Here is a 21,561-nt window from a genome sequence, read left to right as displayed (position 1 = left end):
TCGATCCATAACAGACTACTCTATTGAGTTTCGCACTCTTGCTGTCTCCAGTGGCTGGAACGAGCCGGCCTTGCTCGCTCGTCTTCTGGAGGGTTTCCGCGCAGAGGTAAAGGATGAGATTCTCTCCCGGGAGGTTCCTTCCAGCGTGGATTCCTTGATTGAACTCGCTATTCGCATTGAGCGACGGGTTGATCTTCGTCACCGAGCTCGTGGAAAGGAGCTCGCGCTCTCCGTCGCCTCCCTCTCCGCATCACTACCATCTTCCTCTGCCGGCTCGGGTGCTGAGCCCATGCAGCTGGGAGGTATCCGCATCTCGACTAAGGAGAGGGAACGGAGAATCACCAACCGCCTCTGTCTCTATTGCGGTTCCGCTGGTCATTTTGTCACTTCATGTCCAGTAAAAGGCCAGAGCTCGTCAGTAAGCGGAGGGCTACTGGTGAGCGCTACTACTCCTGTCTCTCCTTCAAGATCCTGCACTACCTTGTCGGTCCATCTACGCTGGACCGGTTCGTCAGCTTCCTGCAGTGCCTTAATAGACTCTGGGGCGGAGGGCTGTTTTATGGACGAGACCTGGGCTCGGGAACATGACATTCCTCTCAGACAGTTAAAGGAGCCCACGGCCTTGTTCGCCCTGGATGGTAGTCCTCTCCCCAGGATTCAGCGTGAGACGCTACCTTTAACCCTCACTGTTTCTGGTAATCATAGTGAAACCATTTCTTTTTTAATTTTTCGTTCACCTTTTACACCTGTTGTTTTGAGCCATCCCTGGCTAGTTTGTCATAATCCTTCCATTAATTGGTCTAGTAATTCTATCCTCTCCTGGAACGTCTCTTGTCATGTGAAATGTTTAATGTCTGCTATCCCTCCTGTTTCCTCTGTCTCTTCTTCACAGGAGGAGCCTGGTGATTTGACAGGGGTGCCGGAGGAATATCACGATCTGCGCACGGTGTTCAGTCGGTCCAGGGCCACCTCTCTTCCTCCACACCGGTCGTATGATTGTAGTATTGATCTCCTTCCGGGAACCACCCCCCCCCCGGGGTAGACTATACTCTCTGTCGGCTCCCGAACGCAAGGCTCTCGAAGATTATTTGTCTGTAGCTCTTGACGCCGGTACCATAGTCCCCTCCTCCTCTCCCGCCGGAGCGGGTTTTTTTTTTGTCAAGAAGAAGGACGGGTCTCTGCGCCCCTGCATAGATTATCGAGGGCTGAATGACATAACAGTGAAGAATCGTTATCCGCTTCCTCTTATGTCTTCAGCCTTCGAGATCCTGCAGGGAGCCAGGTTTTTCACTAAGTTGGACCTTCGTAACGCTTACCATCTCGTGCGCATCAGGGAGGGGGACGAGTGGAAGACGGCGTTTAACACTCCGTTAGGGCACTTTGAATACCGGGTTCTTCCTTTCGGCCTCGCTAACGCTCCAGCTGTCTTTCAGGCATTAGTCAATGATGTCCTGAGAGACATGCTGAACATCTTTGTTTTCGTTTACCTTGACGATATCCTGATTTTTTCACCGTCACTCCAGATTCATGTTCAGCACGTTCGACGTGTCCTCCAGCGCCTTTTAGAGAATTGTCTTTTTGTGAAGGCTGAGAAGTGCACTTTTCATGCCTCCTCCGTCACATTTCTCGGTTCTGTTATTTCCGCTGAAGGCATTAAGATGGATCCCGCTAAGGTCCAAGCTGTCATTGATTGGCCCGTCCCTAAGTCACGCGTCGAGCTGCAGCGCTTTCTCGGCTTCGCGAACTTCTATCGTCGTTTCATCCGTAATTTCGGTCAGGTGGCAGCTCCTCTCACAGCCCTTACTTCTGTCAAGACGTGCTTTAAGTGGTCCGTTTCCGCCCAGGGAGCTTTTGATCTCCTCAAGAATCGTTTTACATCCGCTCCTATCCTTGTTACACCTGACGTCTCTAGACAGTTCGTTGTCGAGGTTGACGCGTCAGAGGTGGGCGTGGGAGCCATCCTTTCTCAGCGCTCCCTCTCTGACGACAAGGTCCACCCATGCGCGTATTTTTCTCATCGCCTGTCGCCGTCGGAACGTAACTATGATGTGGGTAACCGCGAACTGCTCGCCATCCGGTTAGCCCTAGGCGAATGGCGACAGTGGTTGGAGGGGGCGACCGTTCCTTTTGTCGTTTGGACTGACCATAGGAACCTTGAGTACATCCGTTCTGCCAAACGACTTAATGCGCGTCAGGCGCGTTGGGCGCTGTTTTTCGCTCGTTTCGAGTTCGTGATTTCTTATCGTCCGGGCTCTAAGAACACCAAGCCTGATGCTTTGTCTCGTCTCTTCAGTTCTTCAGTAGCCTCCACTGACCCCGAGGGGATTCTCCCTGAGGGGCGTGTTGTCGGGTTGACTGTCTGGGGAATTGAGAGGCAGGTAAAACAAGCGCTCACTCACACTCCGTCGCCGCGCGCTTGTCCTAGGAACCTTCTTTTCGTTCCCGTTCCTACTCGTCTGGCCGTTCTTCAGTGGGCTCACTCTGCCAAGTTAGCCGGCCACCCTGGCGTTCGGGGTACGCTTGCTTCCATTCGCCAGCGTTTTTGGTGGCCCACCCGGGAGCATGACACGCGTCGTTTCGTGGCTGCTTGTTCGGTCTGCGCGCAGACTAAGTCCGGTAACTCTCCTCCTGCCGGCCGTCTCAGGCCGCTTCCTATTCCCTCTCGACCGTGGTCTCACATCGCCTTAGATTTTGTCACCGGACTGCCTTCGTCAGCGGGGAAGACTGTTATTCTTACGGTTGTCGATAGGTTCTCTAAGGCGGCTCATTTCATTTCCCTTGCTAAGCTTCCTTCTGCTAAAGAGACGGCACAAATCATCATCGAGAATGTTTTCAGAATTCATGGCCTTCCGTCAGACGTCGTTTCGGACAGAGGTCCGCAATTCACGTCTCAATTTTGGAGGGAGTTTTGCCGTTTGATTGGGGCTTCCGTCAGTCTCTCTTCCGGCTTTCACCCCCAGTCTAACGGTCAAGCAGAACGGGCCAATCAGACTATTGGTCGCATCTTACGCAGTCTTTCTTTTCGTAACCCTGCGTCTTGGTCAGAACAGCTCCCCTGGGCAGAATACGCCCACAACTCGCTTCCTTCGTCTGCGACCGGGCTATCTCCTTTTCAGAGTAGCCTCGGGTACGAGCCTCCGCTGTTCTCATCTCAGTTCGCCGAGTCCAGCGTCCCCTCCGCTCAGGCTTTTGTCCAACGTTGCGAGCGCACCTGGAAGAGGGTCAGGTCTGCACTTTGCCGTTATAGGACGCAGACTGTGAGGGCTGCTAATAAGCGTAGAACTAAGAGTCCTAGATATTGTCGCGGTCAGAGAGTTTGGCTCTCCACTCAGAACCTTCCCCTTAAGACGGCTTCTCGCAAGTTGACCCCGCGGTTCATTGGTCCGTTCCGTATTTCTCGGGTCATTAATCCTGTCGCAGTTCGACTTCTTCTTCCGCGATACCTTCGTCGCGTCCACCCGGTCTTCCATGTCTCCTGCATCAAGCCCGTCCTTCGCGCCCCCGCTCGTCTTCCCCCCCCCCCCCCCCATCCTTGTCGAGGGCGCACCCATCTACAGGGTCCGTAGAATTTTGGACATGCGTCCTCGGGGCCGTGGTCACCAGTACCTCGTAGATTGGGAGGGGTACGGTCCTGAGGAGAGGAGTTGGGTTCCCTCTCGGGACGTGCTGGACCGTGCGCTGATCGAGGATTTCCTCCGTTGCCGCCAGGTTTCCTCCTCGAGTGCGCCAGGAGGCGCTCGGTGAGTGGGGGGGTACTGTCATGTACTGTCATGTTGTCTTGTCTCTGTCCTTTCCCTTCACCCTGTCTCCCTCTGCTGGTCGTTGTTAGGTTACCTTTTCTCCCCCGCTTTCCCCCAGCTGTTCCTTGTCTCCTCTAACTACCCATTCACCCCGTTTCCCACCTGTTCCCTTTTTCCCTCTGATTAGGTCCCTATATCTCTCTCTGTTTCTGTTCCTGTCCTTGTCGGATTCTTGTTTGTTGTGTTTCATGCCTGAGCCAGACTATCGTCATGTTTGCTGTAACCTTGTCCTGTCCTGTCGGAATCTGCCGGTCTATCTGAGCCTACCTATGTTTGGTTATTAAAGAAGCTCTGTTTAAGTTAGTTCGCTTTTGGGTCCTCATTCACTCACCATAACACACAAGGGGGAACTTCAGGGGTTCTCTTGGTAGAGCCAAATTCAGTTGGTGGTACAGTAAGAAAAAAGGTTGGGAACCACTGGGCTACACAAACTAGGTCGGTAGTAGTGGCATACGGTGAAACATCTGTCTCAGAGTCCACCTGACCTTCGTTACTATTGTCAACAAATCCTTTGTTTTACTTTACAGAGTCCATAGAGTCAAGGATGTCAATAATGACACCAAGACTTCTACAACTACTGATACATCATACTTTGACTTATGTATCTACTGTATACGTACGTGGTGGTTGGGTGCTTTGACATATTTACAGTCTGCACCCAAACTAGGAATCTGGTTGGTTGGTTTGCAGAGCTGACAATCCAAGAGGAGCAACGTTAGGTCAGGGTCTTTTGATTCAGCGTTGCCTTGTCGACATTATAGCAATGTCTCGTCAAAGTTGCCAACTCAGTCTCTTCCAGATTTGAGACGCAAATCAATGTCTCTTTTTCAATTCAGGCCCTTTCATACAAGCAACATATGCATGAGAATGAGGGATGTAACAACAACCCTTGTAACACAGTCCCTGGGGATGACAATAATGTTGGCCAGCACTGTAGAATCTAGCCATTTATCTAATCCACTATTTCAAACCCTACACCCTGACAATATTAAATGAAGTGCTTTGACGACAGAGTTCTCTTCATTAAGCAAGGCAAATGCCCACCCAGCCAACTACGGCTCATTTACAGTCACGTCAAACAGAGCAGCCAGAATAAAAACAAAGTAGCAGCATTTGCATTTGTTTAAGCTGTTTTCTAGTGACATTTATTTCAATACATCCATAACGCTGGGCTAATGAGGCGTGATTTAGCCTGGCATAGAAAATGTGCTCACTCGTCAGGATACTGTTGTTCAGAGGAGCTAGCCAACAACACAGCTAACACAATCCCTTCAAACAGAAGCTGGAAAGACTGCAAACTAACTTCACTTAGTTTTGTTTGACCTTTTTTCTAATGACATTTCTTTGTATATATCAGTAAAAATGATGCGTTCATCACTATGGGACAACTGAAAATCGAATTTGAATATTGAAACAATGTTGCAAATGTCAGAGACAGACAGTAAGGTTTATACAAATCTCTGCTGATGAAAACTAAATGTTTGTCTAAAAGAAATGTGAGATCATTTCTAGATGCTTTTTATAGTGGAGACCAAGTTTATAAATTGCCTGGCTGGGCTGGTGAGACAGTGGATTGCGCAGTCAGATGGAACAGAGTAAATATGCATTTTAACGCCATAGCTGGTGGTAACTTGTGGAATAGATACCAGCTGGAATGCAGTTTTAATCAATCAGCATTCAGGATTAGACCCACCCGTTGTATAAACCTGCATAATACCCTGACAGATCTCCCACCCTCTCTCTGCAGGCTAACTAGACCCTGGTGTCTTAATCAAAGACAGTAATTCCTGGGAGACAGTGGATGAGATCATTACCCAAAACGTGATGAGAGGGGGAAGGAGAAAAACAACTGTAGCAGAGAACTAGGGCTGTAGCCTAGTGTAAATAGACTAGGGCTAGACCTGTGCTAATGTGAAGGGTTAGAGTAAGTGGCCAAGTGCAGGAATATAGTCAAAGGGTTACGTTAGAGTAAATACAGGGGATGCTACACACTGGTGGGGGGGTTGCTGCTGATCATTTTTGGTAGACGGTGGGACGGGGCACCACTTAACAGACCGCTACTATAGATCGATTAACCACCCTGTCTGGTGGACATACAGCTCTAGGAGGATTACAACTGTTATGAGAAGGACTGTTTTGCTTTGGAGTACTAGAGGCATCCATGGATTTCCACATTTCCCCCATGCCTGAACATATCCCCCATGCTGAGATATAAACACACAATTACAAATGGAGACTCCCAGATGGTGTAAGATGAGTGTAGGAATGCAATTAATTGAAATGAACCAAGCCCGTGAAGGATAACTGTCTACAAAAGCACTTGTTTCCACCTTGTCAGTCCACATTTGATATTTAACTCAAAACAATTTATGGGGGAAAGAATTGCTTGGAAAGGTCACTGCCACCCCCACTGTCTGCCAACTTCGAGCGCTGAGTGTGATAGGGAAACGATAGGAGCACTCACACACAATCACAGCAAGCAATTTGACGCAATACAAATACAAAATAGGCCTACTTAAACATAAATGCACAAATACATCCATGTCTTGGAAAATCATTGTTGCCAAAAAAGGATAAAATGGAGATATCCCTATATCATTCCATTAAACAAACTGCTAGAATTATTATTTGGTGTCTGCACACAGAAAAGTGATTTAAAAAAACAGGCAGAGTGACACATGTGCAAAAAGCAACAAATATAATGCACAAAACCTAAATATAAAATTGTTATTACATTTGCTGCAACTTTTGGCAGGGATCCAAGTAGCCAATTCACAGAGTGCAAGATCCTATTATTCTCGGGATCCTATTATTCTCTTAAAGAAACCTCGCTTATAATAGCTACCTAATAATCCTCTGTTTATAATCCTAATAGGTGTGTTCCACTTGTCATCTATTGTGTAGGCCTACTCAGGCTAATCCTTCTTGTGCCTACATTGATAAAACTATTGTGCCAACCTACATTGATCAAATCAAGCTTTCAGGACATTCAGGCAATAGCCTAGCCTGGGTGCCAGCCTGTTCCTGCTTTCTTGCAAACCCCTTACAGAATTGTCATGTAAAACAGACTGGTAGCCAGGTTAGCAATAGCCTACACTACCCCATGTAAAAAAATGCATTAACATGATAATTGTTTTTACCTGGATGATGAGATGGCAAAGTCCCCACCATCCAACAATCGGATCTTGCAGAAAAGTACCCCATTGACAAACGGCACGGCTGTGAGCTCCTCCAATGTAAAATTGATTTGAAACTTGAACTTCTTCTTTTTCATTAAAAACGCCATTGAGATGGTTGAACTGGTGAACTTGAAATATGTCAATAATTGATAGGTTTATGCAGCAGAAATATTCCTAAATTAAACCTTTGGGATTGACCAACAAAAAGGATAGGAAATGAAACAAAGTAAAAATGTCGTTTTCAATCAGGAGCTTGGAAGTCCTTGATATTGTTGGCTCAGTATCTCTGATGACCCCGTGTTGATTCGGACCTGGAGCAGGGAAAAAAAATACAATAATAGGTGCTTTATTACGATCATATATGCTGGAGATGATTACAAACACATCTCACATGTTATCCCCAATTTATCTCAAATAGGTTATAAGCCTTTCATTAAATATCTATAAAAAAAACTTTATTACGGTATTCAATTTGGCCAACTCGAAAGAAAATATTTTGAAGGCATACCCTACACAGAATAAATGCTTTGTAAAGATGTGGCTTTTCTTTACTCCGTGTTGGTTATGGGATTTGGAAATTACAATAAACTACACCATTCCCCAAACAATTTAATGCACACATTTATTCGCTAATCGGTGATTTCCAGGAGTCAGCATCCGTCAACAATAACAAGAAAAGATAGTTCGTTCGTCCCATGACCAATTCGACTCTTCTGCATACATTTTACCAAGTATTTCTTGTCAACCCTCCACGCAAACACAATCGCATTCACCCACAGGCCGACATTAATTCACCAAAGTGATACACAACACAAGCCCAACTCGAAGGCAGTGAAATTATGTCAAAGTCGTTTTACCTCATGTTCAACGAAGACAACAGGACATCTCCCCAGGCCAATTAAACGGACATTCATACTTTACTTTGAATCGGGGTGGGCTGGTCCGGTCCCTCCTCTCTTCCAAACAGAGCTGCTAAGCACCGCCTTTGGCTTAGGGAAGCGTGTAGGTTGCGTTTTGCATTATGTTTAATAAGTCACCTGACTTGATACAGTCTTTACATATATAAACATCTTAAACATTAGAATCCATTTATTTGTATCCAATCAAAAGTAATATCATTTTCGGTTCATTAATACACCTCAATCAACATTTTAGGCAAATTTAATTGTTTTAAACGATGTAAGAAAATTGTTGCGTTCCTCTATAGACCTACTCTCAACATATGACTATTATGTGAAAACATCAACGTAGGTTTGTTTATTTGTAGTCCTGAGAAATCACTAAAATAAGTCATCTCCACGCTGTAACGTCAAATTGTGATTTAAATCTTAACATATACCGCCATCTGCTGGTAATAGTAACATTGACGTTGCATCCCCAGATTCGTATTGCATTAAAGGACACATTTTACAGTAAGTGGTATCAGCATCAACTAACTGTATTTTCCCATCAGATCCCCAATATTTCAGTTAATGAAATAGTGACACAATTTAAAACACTACAGAGATAATAACAACTGAAATAATACAACAGATTGCTCCAAGATGGCATAGCAGTCAGTCAGATGTCTTTTGTCCTCGTCTTGTCCCGTATATATATATATTTACAACTTTCCTCGCATACATTTTTATATATATTTTTTATTTTCCATAAACTCATCTTCAAAACACTCTCCTGCAACCCACCTCAACAATTTATATTTTTAAAAAAGAAAGTATTATTTACCTCAAATCTGTAATCCTCCATAGAAGCTAATCCAGAAGCTAGCCTGAGGCTAAACAGAAGATAATCAGAAGCTAGTTAGCTTCTTTACTGGCTAATCGTTAGTATTCAGCTAACCACGGTTTGTGGTCATCAGCTATCCTTTAGCTCGAAAATCTATCGCCAGTTTTGTACGACGCGGCTCAGAACATACCGGACCTATTTTTCTCTTCATGTCCCCTGATTTCAACCGCTAACTCTGGACATTTATACCTGGATCTCGCAGCTAGCTAGCTGCTATCCGTGTGACTATTGGCTTACGTCGATCCCGGAGCAAATATAAATTATTCCAGAGCTAGCCAGCTGAAGAGTTCCATCAGTCACTCCTGGGGTACAATCACCTATCCGGACCCGTTTTACTGCCAATGCGGAGCCCCACCGGGCTTTCACAACTGGACTACCGACATTATCTACCCGAGGGAGTTATCCGGCTGGCTCCTCAGTCGCGACGTTACCTGAACGCCCATCTGCGGTCCACTAATCGTTAGCTGTCTTATCGGCTGCTATCTGAATAGACCTTACGGACAATTATTATATTTTTTTTTTTTTCTTGGGCCTCTATAACTATATCTATTATTTTTTTTGTGAATTGGATTGATCCCCTCTACCACACAGAACCCCACTAATCCTACCGACGGAAACGCACGAGGTGGCTAATAACAGACCTCCATCCTATGCTAGCTTGCTACCGATGGCCCGGCTAGCTGTCTGAATCGCCGTGACCCCAACCAACCTCACTACTCACTGGACTCTTTTGATCACTCTACTAAGCATGCCTCTCCTTAATGTCAATATGCCTTGTCCATTGCTGTTCTGCTTAGTGTTTATTGGCTTATTTCACTGTAGAGCCTCTAGTCCTGCTCACTATACCTTATCCAACCTAGTGTGGCAAAAAAGTATTTAGTCAGCCACCAATTGTGCAAGTTCTCCCACTTAAAAAGATGAGAGAGGCCTGTAATTTGTCATAGGTACACTTCAACTATGACAGACAAAATGAGAGAAAGAATCCAGAAAATCACATTGTAGGATTTTTTATGAATTTATTTGCAAATTATGGTGGAAAATAAGTATTTGGTCACCTACAAACAAGCAATATTTCTGGCTCTCACAGACCTGTAACTTCTTCTTTAAGAGGCTCCTCTGTCCTCCACTCGTTACCTGTATTAATGGCACCTGTTTGAACTTGTTATCAGTATAAAAGACACCTGTCCACAACCTCAAACAGTCACACTCCAAACTCCACTATGGCCAAGACCAAAGAGCTGTCAAAGGACACCAGAAACAACATTGTAGACCTGCACCAGAATGGGAAGACTGAATCTGCAATAGGTAAGCAGCTTGGTTTGAAGAAATCAACTGTGGGAGCAATTATTAGGAAATGGAAGACGTACAAGACCACTGATAATCTCACTCGATCTGGGGCTCCACGCAAGACCTCACCCCGTGGGGTCAAAATGATCACAAGAACGGTGAGCAAAAATCCCAGAACCACACGGGGGACCTAGTGAATGACCTGCAGAGAGCTGGGACCAAAGTAACAAAGCCTACCATCAGTAACACACTACGCCGCCAGGGACTCAAATCCTGCAGTGCCAGACGTGTCCCCCTGCTTAAGCCAGTACATGTCCAGGCCCGTCTGAAGTTTGCTAGAGAGCATTTGGATGATCCAGAAGAAGATTGGGAGAATGTCATATGGTCAGATGAAACCAAAATATAACTTTTTGGTAAAAACTCAACTCGTCGTGTTTGGAGGACAAAGAATGCTGAGTTACATCCAAAGAACACCGTATCTACTGTGAAGCATGGGGATGGAAACATTATGCTTTGGGGCTGTTTTTCTGCAAAGGGACAAGGATGACTGATCCGTGTAAAGGAAAGAATGAATGGGGCCATGTATCGTGAGATTTTGAGTGAAAATCTCCTTTCATCAGCAAGGGCATTGAAGATGAAACGTGGCTGGGTCTTTCAGCATGACAATGATCCCAAACACCCGGGCAACGAAAGGGTGGCTTCGTAAAAAGCATTTCAAGGTCCTGGAGTGGCCTAGCCAGTCTCCAGATCTCAACCCCATAGAAAATCTTTGGAGGGAGATGAAAGTCTGTGTTGCCCAGCAACAGCCCCAAAACATCACTGCTCTAGAGGAGATCTGCATGGAGGAATGGGCCAAAATACCAGCAACAGTGTGTGAAAACCTTGTGAAGACTTACAGAAAACGTTTGACCTCTGTCATTGCCAACAAAGGGTATATAACAAAGTATTGAGATAAACTTTTGTTATTGACCAAATACTTATTTTCCACCATAATTTGCAAATAAATTCATTAAAAATCCTACAATGTGATTTTCTGGATTTTTTTTCTCATTTTGTCTGTCATAGTTGAAGTGTACCTATGATGAAAATTACAGGCCTCATCTTTTTAAGTGGGAGAACTTGCACAATTGGTGGCTGACTAAATACTTTTTTGCCCCACTGTATTAGTTCCACCACCCACACATGCGATGACATCTTCTGGTTTCAATTATGTTTCTAGAGACAATATCTCTCTCATCATCACTCAATACCTAGGTTTACCTCAAACTGTATTCACATCCTACCATACCTTTGTCTGTACATTATACCTGGAAGCTATTTTATCGCCCCAGAAACCTCCTCTTACCTCTGTTCCAGACGTTCTAGACGACCAATTCTTATTGCTTTTAGCCGTACCCTTATCCTACTCCTCCTCTGTTCCTCTGGCGATGTAGAGGTGAATCCAGGCCCTGCAGTGCCTAGCTCCACTCCTATTCCCCAGGCGCTCTCTTTTGATGACTTCTGTAACTGTAATAGTCTTGGTTTCATGCATGTTAACATTAGAAGCCTCCTCCCTAAGTTTGTTTCATTCACTGCTTTAGCACACTCTGCCAACCCGGATGTTCTAGCTGTGTTTGAATCCTGGCTTAGGAAGACCACCAAAAAAACTGAAATTTTCATCCCAAACTACAACATTTTCAGACAAGATAGAACTGCCAAAGGGGGCGGAGTTGCAATCTACTGCAAAGATAGCCTGCAGAGTTCTGTCCTACTATCCAGGTCTGTACCCAAACAATTTGAACTTCTACTTTTAAAAATCCACCTCTCTAAAAACAAGTCTCTCACCATTGCAGCCTGCTATAGACCACCCTCTGCCCCCAGCTGTGCTCTGGACACCATATGTGAACCGATTGCCCCCCATCAATCTTCAGAGCTCGCGCTGCTAGGCGACCTAAACTGGAACATGCTTAACACCCCAGCCATCCTACAATCTAAACTTGATGCCCTCAATCTCACACAAATTATCAATGAACCTACCAGGTACCTCCCCAAAGCCTTAAACACGGGCACCCTCATAGATATCATCCTAACCAACTTGCCCTCTAAATACACCTCTGCTGTCTTCAACCAAGATCTCAGCGATCACTGCCTCATTGCCTGCATCCGTAATGGGTCAGCGGTCAAACGACCTCCACTCATCACTGTCAAACGCTCCCTGAAACACTTCAGCGAGCAGGCCTTTCTAACCGACTTGGCCGGGGTATCCTGGAAGGATATTGATCTCATCCTGTCAGTAGAGGATGCCTAGTTATCTTTTTTAAATGCCTTCCTAACCATCTTAAATAAGCATGCCCCATTCAAGAAATTTAGAACCAGGAACAGATATAGCCTTTGGTTCTCCCCAGACCTGACTGCCCTTAACAAACACAAAAACATCCTATGGCGTTCTGCATTAGCATCGAACAGCCCCCGTGATATGCAGCTGTTCAGGGAAGCTAGAAAACCATTATACACAGGCAGTTAGAAAAGCCAAGGCTAGCTTTCTCAAGCAGAAATTTGCTTCCTGCAAAACTAACTCAAAAAAGTTCTGGGACACTGTAAAGTCCATGGAGAATAAGAAAACCTCCTCCCAGCTGTCCACTGCACTGAAGATAGGAAACACTGTCACCACTGATAAATCCACTATAATTGAGAATTTCAATAAGCATTTTTCTACGGCTGGCCATGCTTTCCACCTGGCTACTCCTACCCCGGTCAACAGCACTGCACCCCCCACAGCAACTCGCCCAAGCCTTCCAAATTTCTCCTTCTCCCAAATCCAGTCAGCTGATGTTCTGAAAGAGCTGCAAAATCTGGACCCCTACAAATCAGCCGGGCTAGACAATCTAGACCCTTACTTTCTAAAATGATCTGCCGAAATTGTTGCCACCCCTATTACTAGCCTGTTCAACCTCTCTTTCGTGTCATCTGAGATTCCCAAAGATTGGAAAACAGCTGCGGTCATCCCCCTCTTCAAAGGGTGGGACACTCTTGACCCAAACTGCTACAGACCTATATCTATCCTACCCTGCCTTTCTAAGGTCTTCGAAAGCCAAGTCAACAAACAGATTACCGACCATTTCGAATCTCACCATACCTTCTCTGCTATGCAATCTGGTTACAGAGCTGGTCATGGGTGCACCTCAGCCACGCTCAAGGTCCTAAACGATATCTTAACCGCCATCGATAAGAAACATTACTGTGCAGCCGTATTCATTGATCTGGCCAAGGCTTTCGACTCTGTCAATCACCACATCCTCATCGGCAGACTCGACAGCCTTGGTTTCTCAAATGATTGCCTCTCCTGGTTCACCAACTACTTATCTGATAGAGTTCAGTGTGTCAAATCGGAGGGTCTGCTGTCCGGACCTCTGGCAATCTCTATGGGGGTGCCACAGGGTTCAATTCTTGGACAGACTCTTCTCTGTATACATCAATGATGTCGCTCTTGCTGCTGGTGAGTTTCTGATCCACCTCTATGCAGACGACACCATTCTGTATAATTCTGGCCCTTCTTTGGACACTGTGTTAACAACCCTCCAGGCAAGCTTCAATGCCATACAACTTTCCGTGGCCTCCAATTGCTCTTAAATACAAGTAAAACTAAATGCATGCTCTTCAACCGATCGCTGCCTGCACCTGCCCGCCTGTCCAACATCACTACTCTGGACGGCTCTGACTTAGAATACGTGGACAACTACAAATACCTAGGTGTCTGGTTAGACTGTAAACTCTCCTTCCAGACCCACATCAAACATCTCCAATCCAAAGTTAAATCTAGAATTGGCTTCCTATTTCGCAAGAAAGCATCCTTCACTCATGCTGCCAAACATACCCTTGTAAAAACTCCTACCAATCCTCGACTTCGGCGATGTCATTTACAAAATAGCCTCCAATACCCTACTCAACAAATTGGATGCAGTCTATCACAGTGCAATCCGTTTTGTCACCAAAACCCCATATACTACCCACCATTGCGACTTGTACGCTCTCGTTGGCTGGCCCTCGCTTCATACTCGTCGCCAAACCCATTCGCTTCATGTCATCTACAAGACCCGGCTAGGTAAAGTCCCCCCTTATGTCAGCTCGCTGGTCACCATAGCATCACCCACCTGTAGCACGCGCTCCAGCAGGTATATCTCTCTGGTCACCCCCAAAACCAATTCTTTCTTTGGCCGCCTCTCCTTCCAGTTCTCTGCTGCCAATGACTGGAACAAACTACAAAAATCTCTGAAACTGGAAACACTTATTTCCCTCACTAGCTTTAAGCACCAGCTGTCAGAGCAGCTCACATATTACTGCACCTGTACATAGCCCACCTATAATTTAGCCCAAAAACTACCTCTTTCTCTACTGTATTTATTTAATTAATTAATTAATTTTCCTCCTTTGCACCTCATTATTTTTATTTCTACTTTGCACATTCTTCCACTGCAAATCTACCATTCCAGTGTTTTACTTGCTATATTGTATTTTCTTTGCCACCATGCCCTTTTTTTGCCTTTACCTCCCTTATCTCACCTCATTTGCTCACATCGTATATAGACTTGTTTTACTGTATTATTGACTGTATGTTTGTTTTACTCCATGTGTAACTCTGTGTCGTTGTGTGTCGAACTGCTTTGCTTTATCTTGGCCAGGTCGCAATTGTAAATGAGAACTTGTTCTCAACTTGCCTACCTGGTTAAATAAAGGTTAAATAAAAAAATTAAAAATAAAAACAACTGTGCCTGGGTCAATTTAGCTCTTCTAAGAAGAATACATTTTTGAAGATTTTATATACTCTTTTTAGTAAGTATGGCTATGGTCAATTATACAAATCCATAATGGAAAATGTGAACTTCATTTTACAACCTTTACAGCAACTTATTTCTATCTAGAACTATAACACTAAACCTCTGTGCATGCTCATTCTGAGGGAACTCATTACAGTTATCTTTCTCTCAAAGTTCTCATATTTCATACAAGCATGAGCAAGCTCACAAACACATTTCATACACACACACACACACACACACACACACACACACACACACACACTCTCTCACACACACACACTTTATTGTTCATCCTCGGCTGGCTGTGGCAACGGGATCTTGGGCCTCTATTGCGCGCCCTCAAGAGTCCCCGAGTTGTTGGAGTTGTCAGTCCCGCTCTGCAGGAACTTCCTCGGGTCTTTGAGAGCCGGCCTCATCATCTGAACCAGGGCCAGCAGGGCTGCCTGGGTGCACTCCAGTGCCTGGGCCTGCCTCTCCTGGGCATAGGCCTGCGCCTCCTGGGACCTACGGATCATCTGAAGTAATTGGTTCTGTCCCTCCAGATGCTGAGCGATCTGCCTCACGTGCACATTGGTGACCCGCTGTTCCTGGAGGAGCCGTGCCGAGTTGAGGGCAATGCGGCTCTTCAGCTCCTGGGGCTTGGCCTGGCTGGGCGGTCGGGTCGAAGACATTGCAGTCAGCATTACCACTGGATGCAACTCCATGGCGGTCACCACGGTGGGTGTGGCCTCGGTGGTGGTGCAGTACTCCACCATGCCGCCTTCCTCCAGAGTGTGGTACGTGGTCTCGACTGGTGGAAAAAAAGACAGACAGCTTGTTAGAAAAGGATTCTTCACTCCTGGTCCCAGAGAGCTACAGGCTGTGTAAGATTTTTCTCCAGCCTAGCACGAACACTTCTGATTCTACTATTAAAATTAAGACCTTGATTAGCTGAATCATATGTGTTAGTGCTGGGCTGTAAGAAAAGCCGGCTCATCCTGTATAGTTCACCTTGCAACTGCCTCCATAACAATTTACAGAACCAGACACTTCAAACCGAATAAACGACTTACCATCTAGGGATTTCGTCTCCTCGCATGATGCTGAAGCTGTCTGAAGGCCTACAAATATCAGAAACTGTGTTTTGAATAGGTTAAGCAATGTATTAAAGCAATGTTTTCCCTTTCATTTGGAGTGGCAACCTGAATAAATGGTTATTGTGACATAAATAAATAACGTCATCATCTTTATACTACTAATGTGGAAAATTGGAGCTTTGAAAAACTGGAATTTGCTCTAGCACTCCTTGCCAAAGTCATTGCAGCCTGGTTAGAAACGTATGACAAACGTACTTTCCGTGAGTGTCACGGTGGTGACTGAGCTCATAGTAACAGGTAAAGTTATCTCAGCATTTGGGTCTCCAGCAGGTAAACTGATGATAGTCGCCTCTCCCAAGAGGTTACAAATACGCTGCTGCATAGCAGTGAGGATAACGGGAACCGAAGTGCAGTCGGTAGTGGTATCCTCAATTGCCGCCCTCGCCTGTGCCACCTCGGTCTTCATATCCGACCACTTCTTCTTGACCTCCGCCAATTCTCTTGGGCAGGTTGTTACAGCGTTCACCTTCTTCAGGATTTCTATCCACGCGTTATTCTTTACTATGTGAGTGTGAACGAGTATGTGCTTTTATTTCTCAATTTCCTCCACAGTAATTTCGACCTCTCTCTCAGAAAAATTCATTTTTCTCTTTTTGCCATTCGATGCCATATTTGCATAAATTGCTGTTTCTTTTAAATAATTGTGCGTATTGTACGTAAAATAGTACTATTTACTCAATTGATCTGCGCAACGTAATGGCTTCCAGAATCGGCTTCTTCTTCCTACAAACAACGCTTACGTTCGTTGTGATTAGAACTCCGCACAACCAACCAACGTAGCACTGTGGTTGGTTACATTCCTCCCATTTTGCCTGCTGCGGTTGGCTAAACCAAATGCCAATTGTTTATCCCAATTAAAGTAATTATCTCGCTCCATGTAGTAAAAAACATAATCAAATTGACAAAATGTCAACATTGCATCAATATGAATGTAGGCTGTGTTATAATGTGGATGTTTTTTCATGAGATTAGTTTATTTTCATTTATGGATTCATTTTAACCGGTTTCGTTCTGGGTTTCGCAAATTTACATCAACGATGGTGATTGGCTACTGGACCTATCCATCATGCACATTCCAACACCCTCCCTATTCACTCTCCACTAGTCATTTCCTGGCAGGAACCCTAGGTTGAAAATGCTAAGTAGGCAGGAAGAGTCCTTTACGGCACCGGCTTTTTTTGGTTTGTGGTATCACTTATCAATCCAACTGCCAAGTCAAACGGGAGGAATTCACCGGCTATAGCCAAGAAAGGGCAGTGGACATCTTCAATACCAGTAGAAGGTATCACTGAAGTGACTTTCGTGGCACATTACAGCAAAAACTTGTTGAAATTTACAGTATATTGACTAAGTTACATTGTAACGCGGCTCAGCATCCACCTCATCACTTCTCAGCTGGCAGACGTAGCTAAAATAGCTAACGTTAGCTAGCTAGCTATTTTGCCGGTTGCTAGTACGCCAACCGAGTTAGCAGATAATTAAAGAAGTCAACCGTTATGGGCCAAACCTGGATAACGGTGGAATGAGATAGTTAGTTACATTGCAAAGTTTACATTTTATTGTTTAGTCTGCACTACTTTTAGCAGTCCTTCTGAGCAATTTAGTTAGAACGCACGTGACGTGGTGGCTAAAACAGACTTGTCCATATTTGGCAGCTTGCCAAGCTACCCCAATTTACATTACATTTAGATATAGTAAAATATCGGCTATCGATTGTAATAGTTTGATAATATTGGTTCCATCCGTATGATGCACAAGCAAGGGTCGTTCGTATCCCCCTTGCTCAGCGGGGTCTTTTGTCAATGCCAAGCAGATGAGGCGCACCGGGGTTCTGACCCAGGTGGCGGGGTCGAGGATACTGGGGGTCCATCCTTCCCATCCCCACCTCGGGCTTGGCCGTTGTCAGGGGTGAACACAGGTTCCTGTGATGACTCCTGTGAACCATCGTATCTATGCGAACTTTGTGGTGGACCCGAGCAGGACCACAGACTGAAAGTGCTGTTTCAAGTCCTGGACGTGAATGGTGATGGGGGCATCTGCGTCAACGACCTGTCCATTGGGCTCAAGAAACTGGGCGTTCATCGCACAGAACTCGAGCTTATGGTAAGTGTGTCGTTTTATTACAGTGCCTTTGGAAAGTATTCAGACCCTTAACATTATTCAGTTTGTTAGTTAGCCTTATTTTAAAATGTATTAACCTTTTTTTTTAAACCTACATAACATACCTCATAATGAAAGCGAAACAGGTTCAGATTTTTTTGCGAGTTTATTATAAATAAGAAACATAAATACCTTATTTACAGAAGGATTCAGGCCATTTTGCAATGAGATTTGAAATTGAGCTCAGGTGCATCCTGTTTCCATTGATCATCGTTGAGATCCTTGAGTCCACCTGTGGTAAATTCAATTGATTGGACATTATTTGGTAAGGCACACTCCTGTCTAATATAAGGTCCCATAGCTCAAGCCATGAGGTCGAAGGAATTGTCCGTAGAGCTCAGAATTGTGTTGAGGCACAGATCTGGGGATGGGTACCAAAATATTTCTGCAGCATTGAAGGTCCCCAAGAACACACTGGCCTCCATTCTTAAATGGAAGAAGTTTGAAACCACAAACTCTTCCGATAGCTGGCTTCCTGGCCAATCTAAGCAATCCGGGGAAAGGGCCTTGGTCAGGGAGGTGACCAAGAACCCAATGGTCACTCTGACAGAGCTCTAGAGTTCCTCTAGCGATGAGAGAACTTTCCAGAAGGACAACCATTTCTGCAGCACGCCACCAATCAGGCCTTTATGGTAGAGTGGCTAGACGAAAGCCACTCCTCAGTAAATGCTCATGACAGCCCGCTTGGAGTTTGCCAAAAGGCACCTAAAGACTCTCAGACCATGAGAAACAAGGTTATCTGGTCTGATGAAACCACTATTGAATTTTTTGGTTTGAATGCCAATCGCCAGGTTTCCTCCAGACGTGACACCATCCCTACGGTGAAGCATGGTGGTGGCAGCATAATGCTTTGGGGATGTTCTTCACTGGCAGGGACTGGGAGACTAGTCAGGATCGAGGCAAAGATTAACAGAGCAAAGTACAGAGAGATCCTTGATGAAAATCTGCTCCAGAGCCATCAGGACCTCCGACTGAAGCGAAGGTTCACCTTCAAACAGGACAACGACCCTAAGCACACAGCCAAGACAACGCAGGAGTGGCTTTAAGACAAGTCTCTGAATGTTTTTGTGGCCCAGCCAGAGCCCAGACTTGAACCCGATATACCATCTCTGGAGAGACCTGCAGCAACGCTCCTCATCTAACCCGACAGAGTTTGAGAGGATCTGCAGAGAGAAATGGGAAAAACTCCCCAAATACAGGTGTGCCAAGCTTGTAGTGTCATACCCAAAAAGACTTGAAGCTGTAATCGCTGCCAATGGTGCTTCAACAAAGTACTGAGTTAAAGGGTCTGAATACTTATGTAAATGTGATATTTCTGTTTTCCATTTGAATACATTAGCGAAAATTTCTAAACCTGTTTTCCTTTTTCATTATGGGATAGTGTGTTTAGATTGAGGGGGGGAAACAATTTTAACCAATTTTAGAATAAGACAATGTGGAAAAAGTTAAGGGGTCTGAATACTTTCCGAGTGCGCTATATCTTTCTAAAGATTAATAACTTAAGGACAAGGTGAAACTCAATAAGTTCAAGCAAGCTCATTAACACTGTGACAGGATTAACTGATTTAATGTTGACTCCCTGTTCAGTGTTTACATAATAATCTAATCTATAACACTGGGCAAAAGCTCGTAAGTAAAGCAGTAGTCAGCAACCGTTTCTATCACTTTCGGTCGTTAAAAACCAAGCCAATATTTACCACTCATAACTTTTTAAGTCATATTTTAAAAAGTTTTTCACCTATACAATATTACCCTAATAAAAACTGTTCTGTAGGGATGAGGTTTGTGCAGTAGCCTAATTGCTTGACCTGACAATATTGTTATTCTCAGACCATATTATATTTCAAAACGTAAATAAATCAGTTGTGTTACTAAAGAGGCACAGCTGAGCATAAATACAAATAATTATCTTTTTTGTTTTACTGGATTTTTCTGATGGTCAGTCTCAGCGACTGGAGGGATAGAGCAGCAGAGGGCCTGTCTCTCACAGTCCCTGCTCTCTCCCGTCCTCCAGTAAGACTGACCAGAGAGAGTGGGAACCGTCTTGCACCTGATGTCAACTCAAGTCGCACTGCATTATTTTTGCCTCATGCACAAATATTCCTTTATATTAAAATAGAATTGATGAACCGCAAATAATAAAACGCAGGCTTATCAATAGGCTACGTTTGGCTGCTCATTCCTTGCAGCTGCAGTGTGTTGGTTGGTTATAGGGAGAAGCATGTTTTATGGTTCGTAAAAGTGTTAACAGTGCTGAATGAAAACTTCAAAATGAACTCAGTCATAAAAACAGCAGCTCTTTGCTGCATTCTATGACAGTCTCTCTGGTCATGGTTTTAAAAGTTATGAATAGTATCTAACTCGCGTAGTATCTAACTTTGATGTGGGGTCGTGGAAGCTGCAGGCACAGTGATTTGAGCTATACAATTAGCTTCTCAAAGGAATGTTTTCTTCACCTTAAACAGCAAACAAACTGTTTTGAGAATGACAATATTTAAAATACATTGAGGAACTCTTTCCAGCTCTCGCCCTTTCGATAACCACTCAGCTTGAAATGGGAAAACTGTCATGCTCTGATCCAGTGGAAACATCATAAAATAGGCCTACCAGATTACTTCTTATCCCTTGACACCAAATAGCCTATAGCTGTGTCTGTCTGGAGCTCACTGACTGGGAAACTCAGAATATTTTATCCAATTACAATGTTGCAAGTTTGCTAGGGCAAGCTTCAGCTGGACCCAAGTTGATACAATGTTTCAAGTTCTTTGCAGACAGGCCATACATATCCAATAAATAAGTCTATTTATTTTTATCAGGATATTTTATGCCTGCTAATGTTATTCGTGGGCTTTATGTAGGCTATTTTTACATTGTCGGCAATGGCGATAGTAACTTTTTAGGTTTAGCATTTTCATTTAGATTTGGATAGAATTTTGATGAACCACATGAACCAGCTGTGTTCGAATATCCATACTAACATATACTGTATACTACAGTACATACTTAATGAGTAAACAGTACCATTCAAAAGTTTCGACACCTACTCATTCAAAGGTTTTTATTTTATTTTTCACTTTTTTTATACATTGTGGAATAATAGTGGAGACATCAAAACTATGAAATAATACGTGGAATCATGTAGTAACCAAAAAAGTGTTCAACAAATCAAAATATATTTTAGATTCTTCAAATTATCCATCCTTTGCTTTGATGACAGCTTTGCACACTCTTGGCATTCTCTCAACCAGCTTCACCTGGAATGTTTTTCCAACAGTCTGGAAGGAGTTCTCACACATGCTGAGCACTTGGTGGCTGCTTTTTCTTCACTCTGCGGTTAAACTCGTCCCAAACCATCTCAATTTGGTTGAAGTCGGAGGATTGTGGAGGCCAGGTCATCTGATGCAGCACTCCATCACTC

At 44.5% G+C, this 21,561-nt stretch overlaps 3 protein-coding genes across 5 annotated transcripts in view; 1 reads left to right on the top strand and 2 right to left on the bottom strand.

Moving 5' to 3' along the window:
* LOC110509291 (protein FAM102A) overlaps positions 1 to 8,585 on the bottom strand; it is a 78,326-nt gene extending 69,741 nt beyond the window's left edge. Inside the window, exons 1-2 of one of the 2 annotated variants that reach the window (XM_036967675.1) lie at positions 7,837 to 8,585; positions 6,941 to 7,290 (exon numbers count right to left, since the gene is read on the bottom strand). In XM_036967675.1, the coding sequence (XP_036823570.1) occupies positions 6,941 to 7,086 (146 nt within the window). In that variant the 5' untranslated portion in view covers positions 7,087 to 7,290; positions 7,837 to 8,585. The other variant, XM_036967676.1, reaches the window with a different exon arrangement.
* A 6,159-nt stretch (positions 8,586 to 14,744) lies between these two features.
* On the bottom strand, positions 14,745 to 16,776 carry LOC110509495 (nuclear apoptosis-inducing factor 1-like). The gene is made up of 3 exons (XM_036968301.1): positions 16,179 to 16,776; positions 15,900 to 15,947; positions 14,745 to 15,637 (listed from the first exon to the last, which is right to left on the bottom strand). Exons 1-3 carry the CDS (start codon positions 16,387 to 16,389, stop codon positions 15,174 to 15,176), a joined length of 723 nt encoding a protein of 240 aa, XP_036824196.1. The 5' UTR covers positions 16,390 to 16,776; the 3' UTR covers positions 14,745 to 15,173.
* Positions 16,777 to 17,110: 334 nt separating this feature from the next.
* LOC110509494 (calcium-binding mitochondrial carrier protein SCaMC-2) overlaps positions 17,111 to 21,561 on the top strand; it is a 45,107-nt gene continuing 40,656 nt past the window's right edge. Inside the window, exon 1 of one of the 2 annotated variants that reach the window (XM_021590387.2) lies at positions 17,111 to 18,086. In XM_021590387.2, coding sequence (XP_021446062.1) covers positions 17,730 to 18,086 — 357 coding nt within the window. In that variant the 5' untranslated portion in view covers positions 17,111 to 17,729. The remainder of the gene's footprint in view (positions 18,087 to 21,561) is intronic. The other variant, XM_021590388.2, reaches the window with a different exon arrangement.

Source organism: Oncorhynchus mykiss, chromosome Y (assembly GCF_013265735.2).
Source record: "Oncorhynchus mykiss isolate Arlee chromosome Y, USDA_OmykA_1.1, whole genome shotgun sequence".
Lineage (NCBI taxonomy): Eukaryota > Metazoa > Chordata > Actinopteri > Salmoniformes > Salmonidae > Oncorhynchus > Oncorhynchus mykiss.
The sequence above is the reverse complement of the archived record's forward strand: the minus strand, read 5'-3'. Positions and strand labels throughout refer to the sequence as shown.

What these genes read in the sequence shown, in the direction of transcription:
- LOC110509495 (XM_036968301.1), bottom strand. Translation starts at nt 16,389, where the DNA reads ATGAAGACCGAGGTGGCACAGGCGAGGGCGGCAATTGAGGATACCACT. An exon ending in CACCGTGACACTCACGGAAA is followed by an intron (nt 15,948 to 16,178) that starts GTACGTTTGTCA and finishes TGATATTTGTAG; the next exon opens with GCCTTCAGACAGCTTCAGCA. An exon ending in GGAGACGAAATCCCTAGATG is followed by an intron (nt 15,638 to 15,899) that starts GTAAGTCGTTTA and finishes TTTTTCCACCAG; the next exon opens with TCGAGACCACGTACCACACT.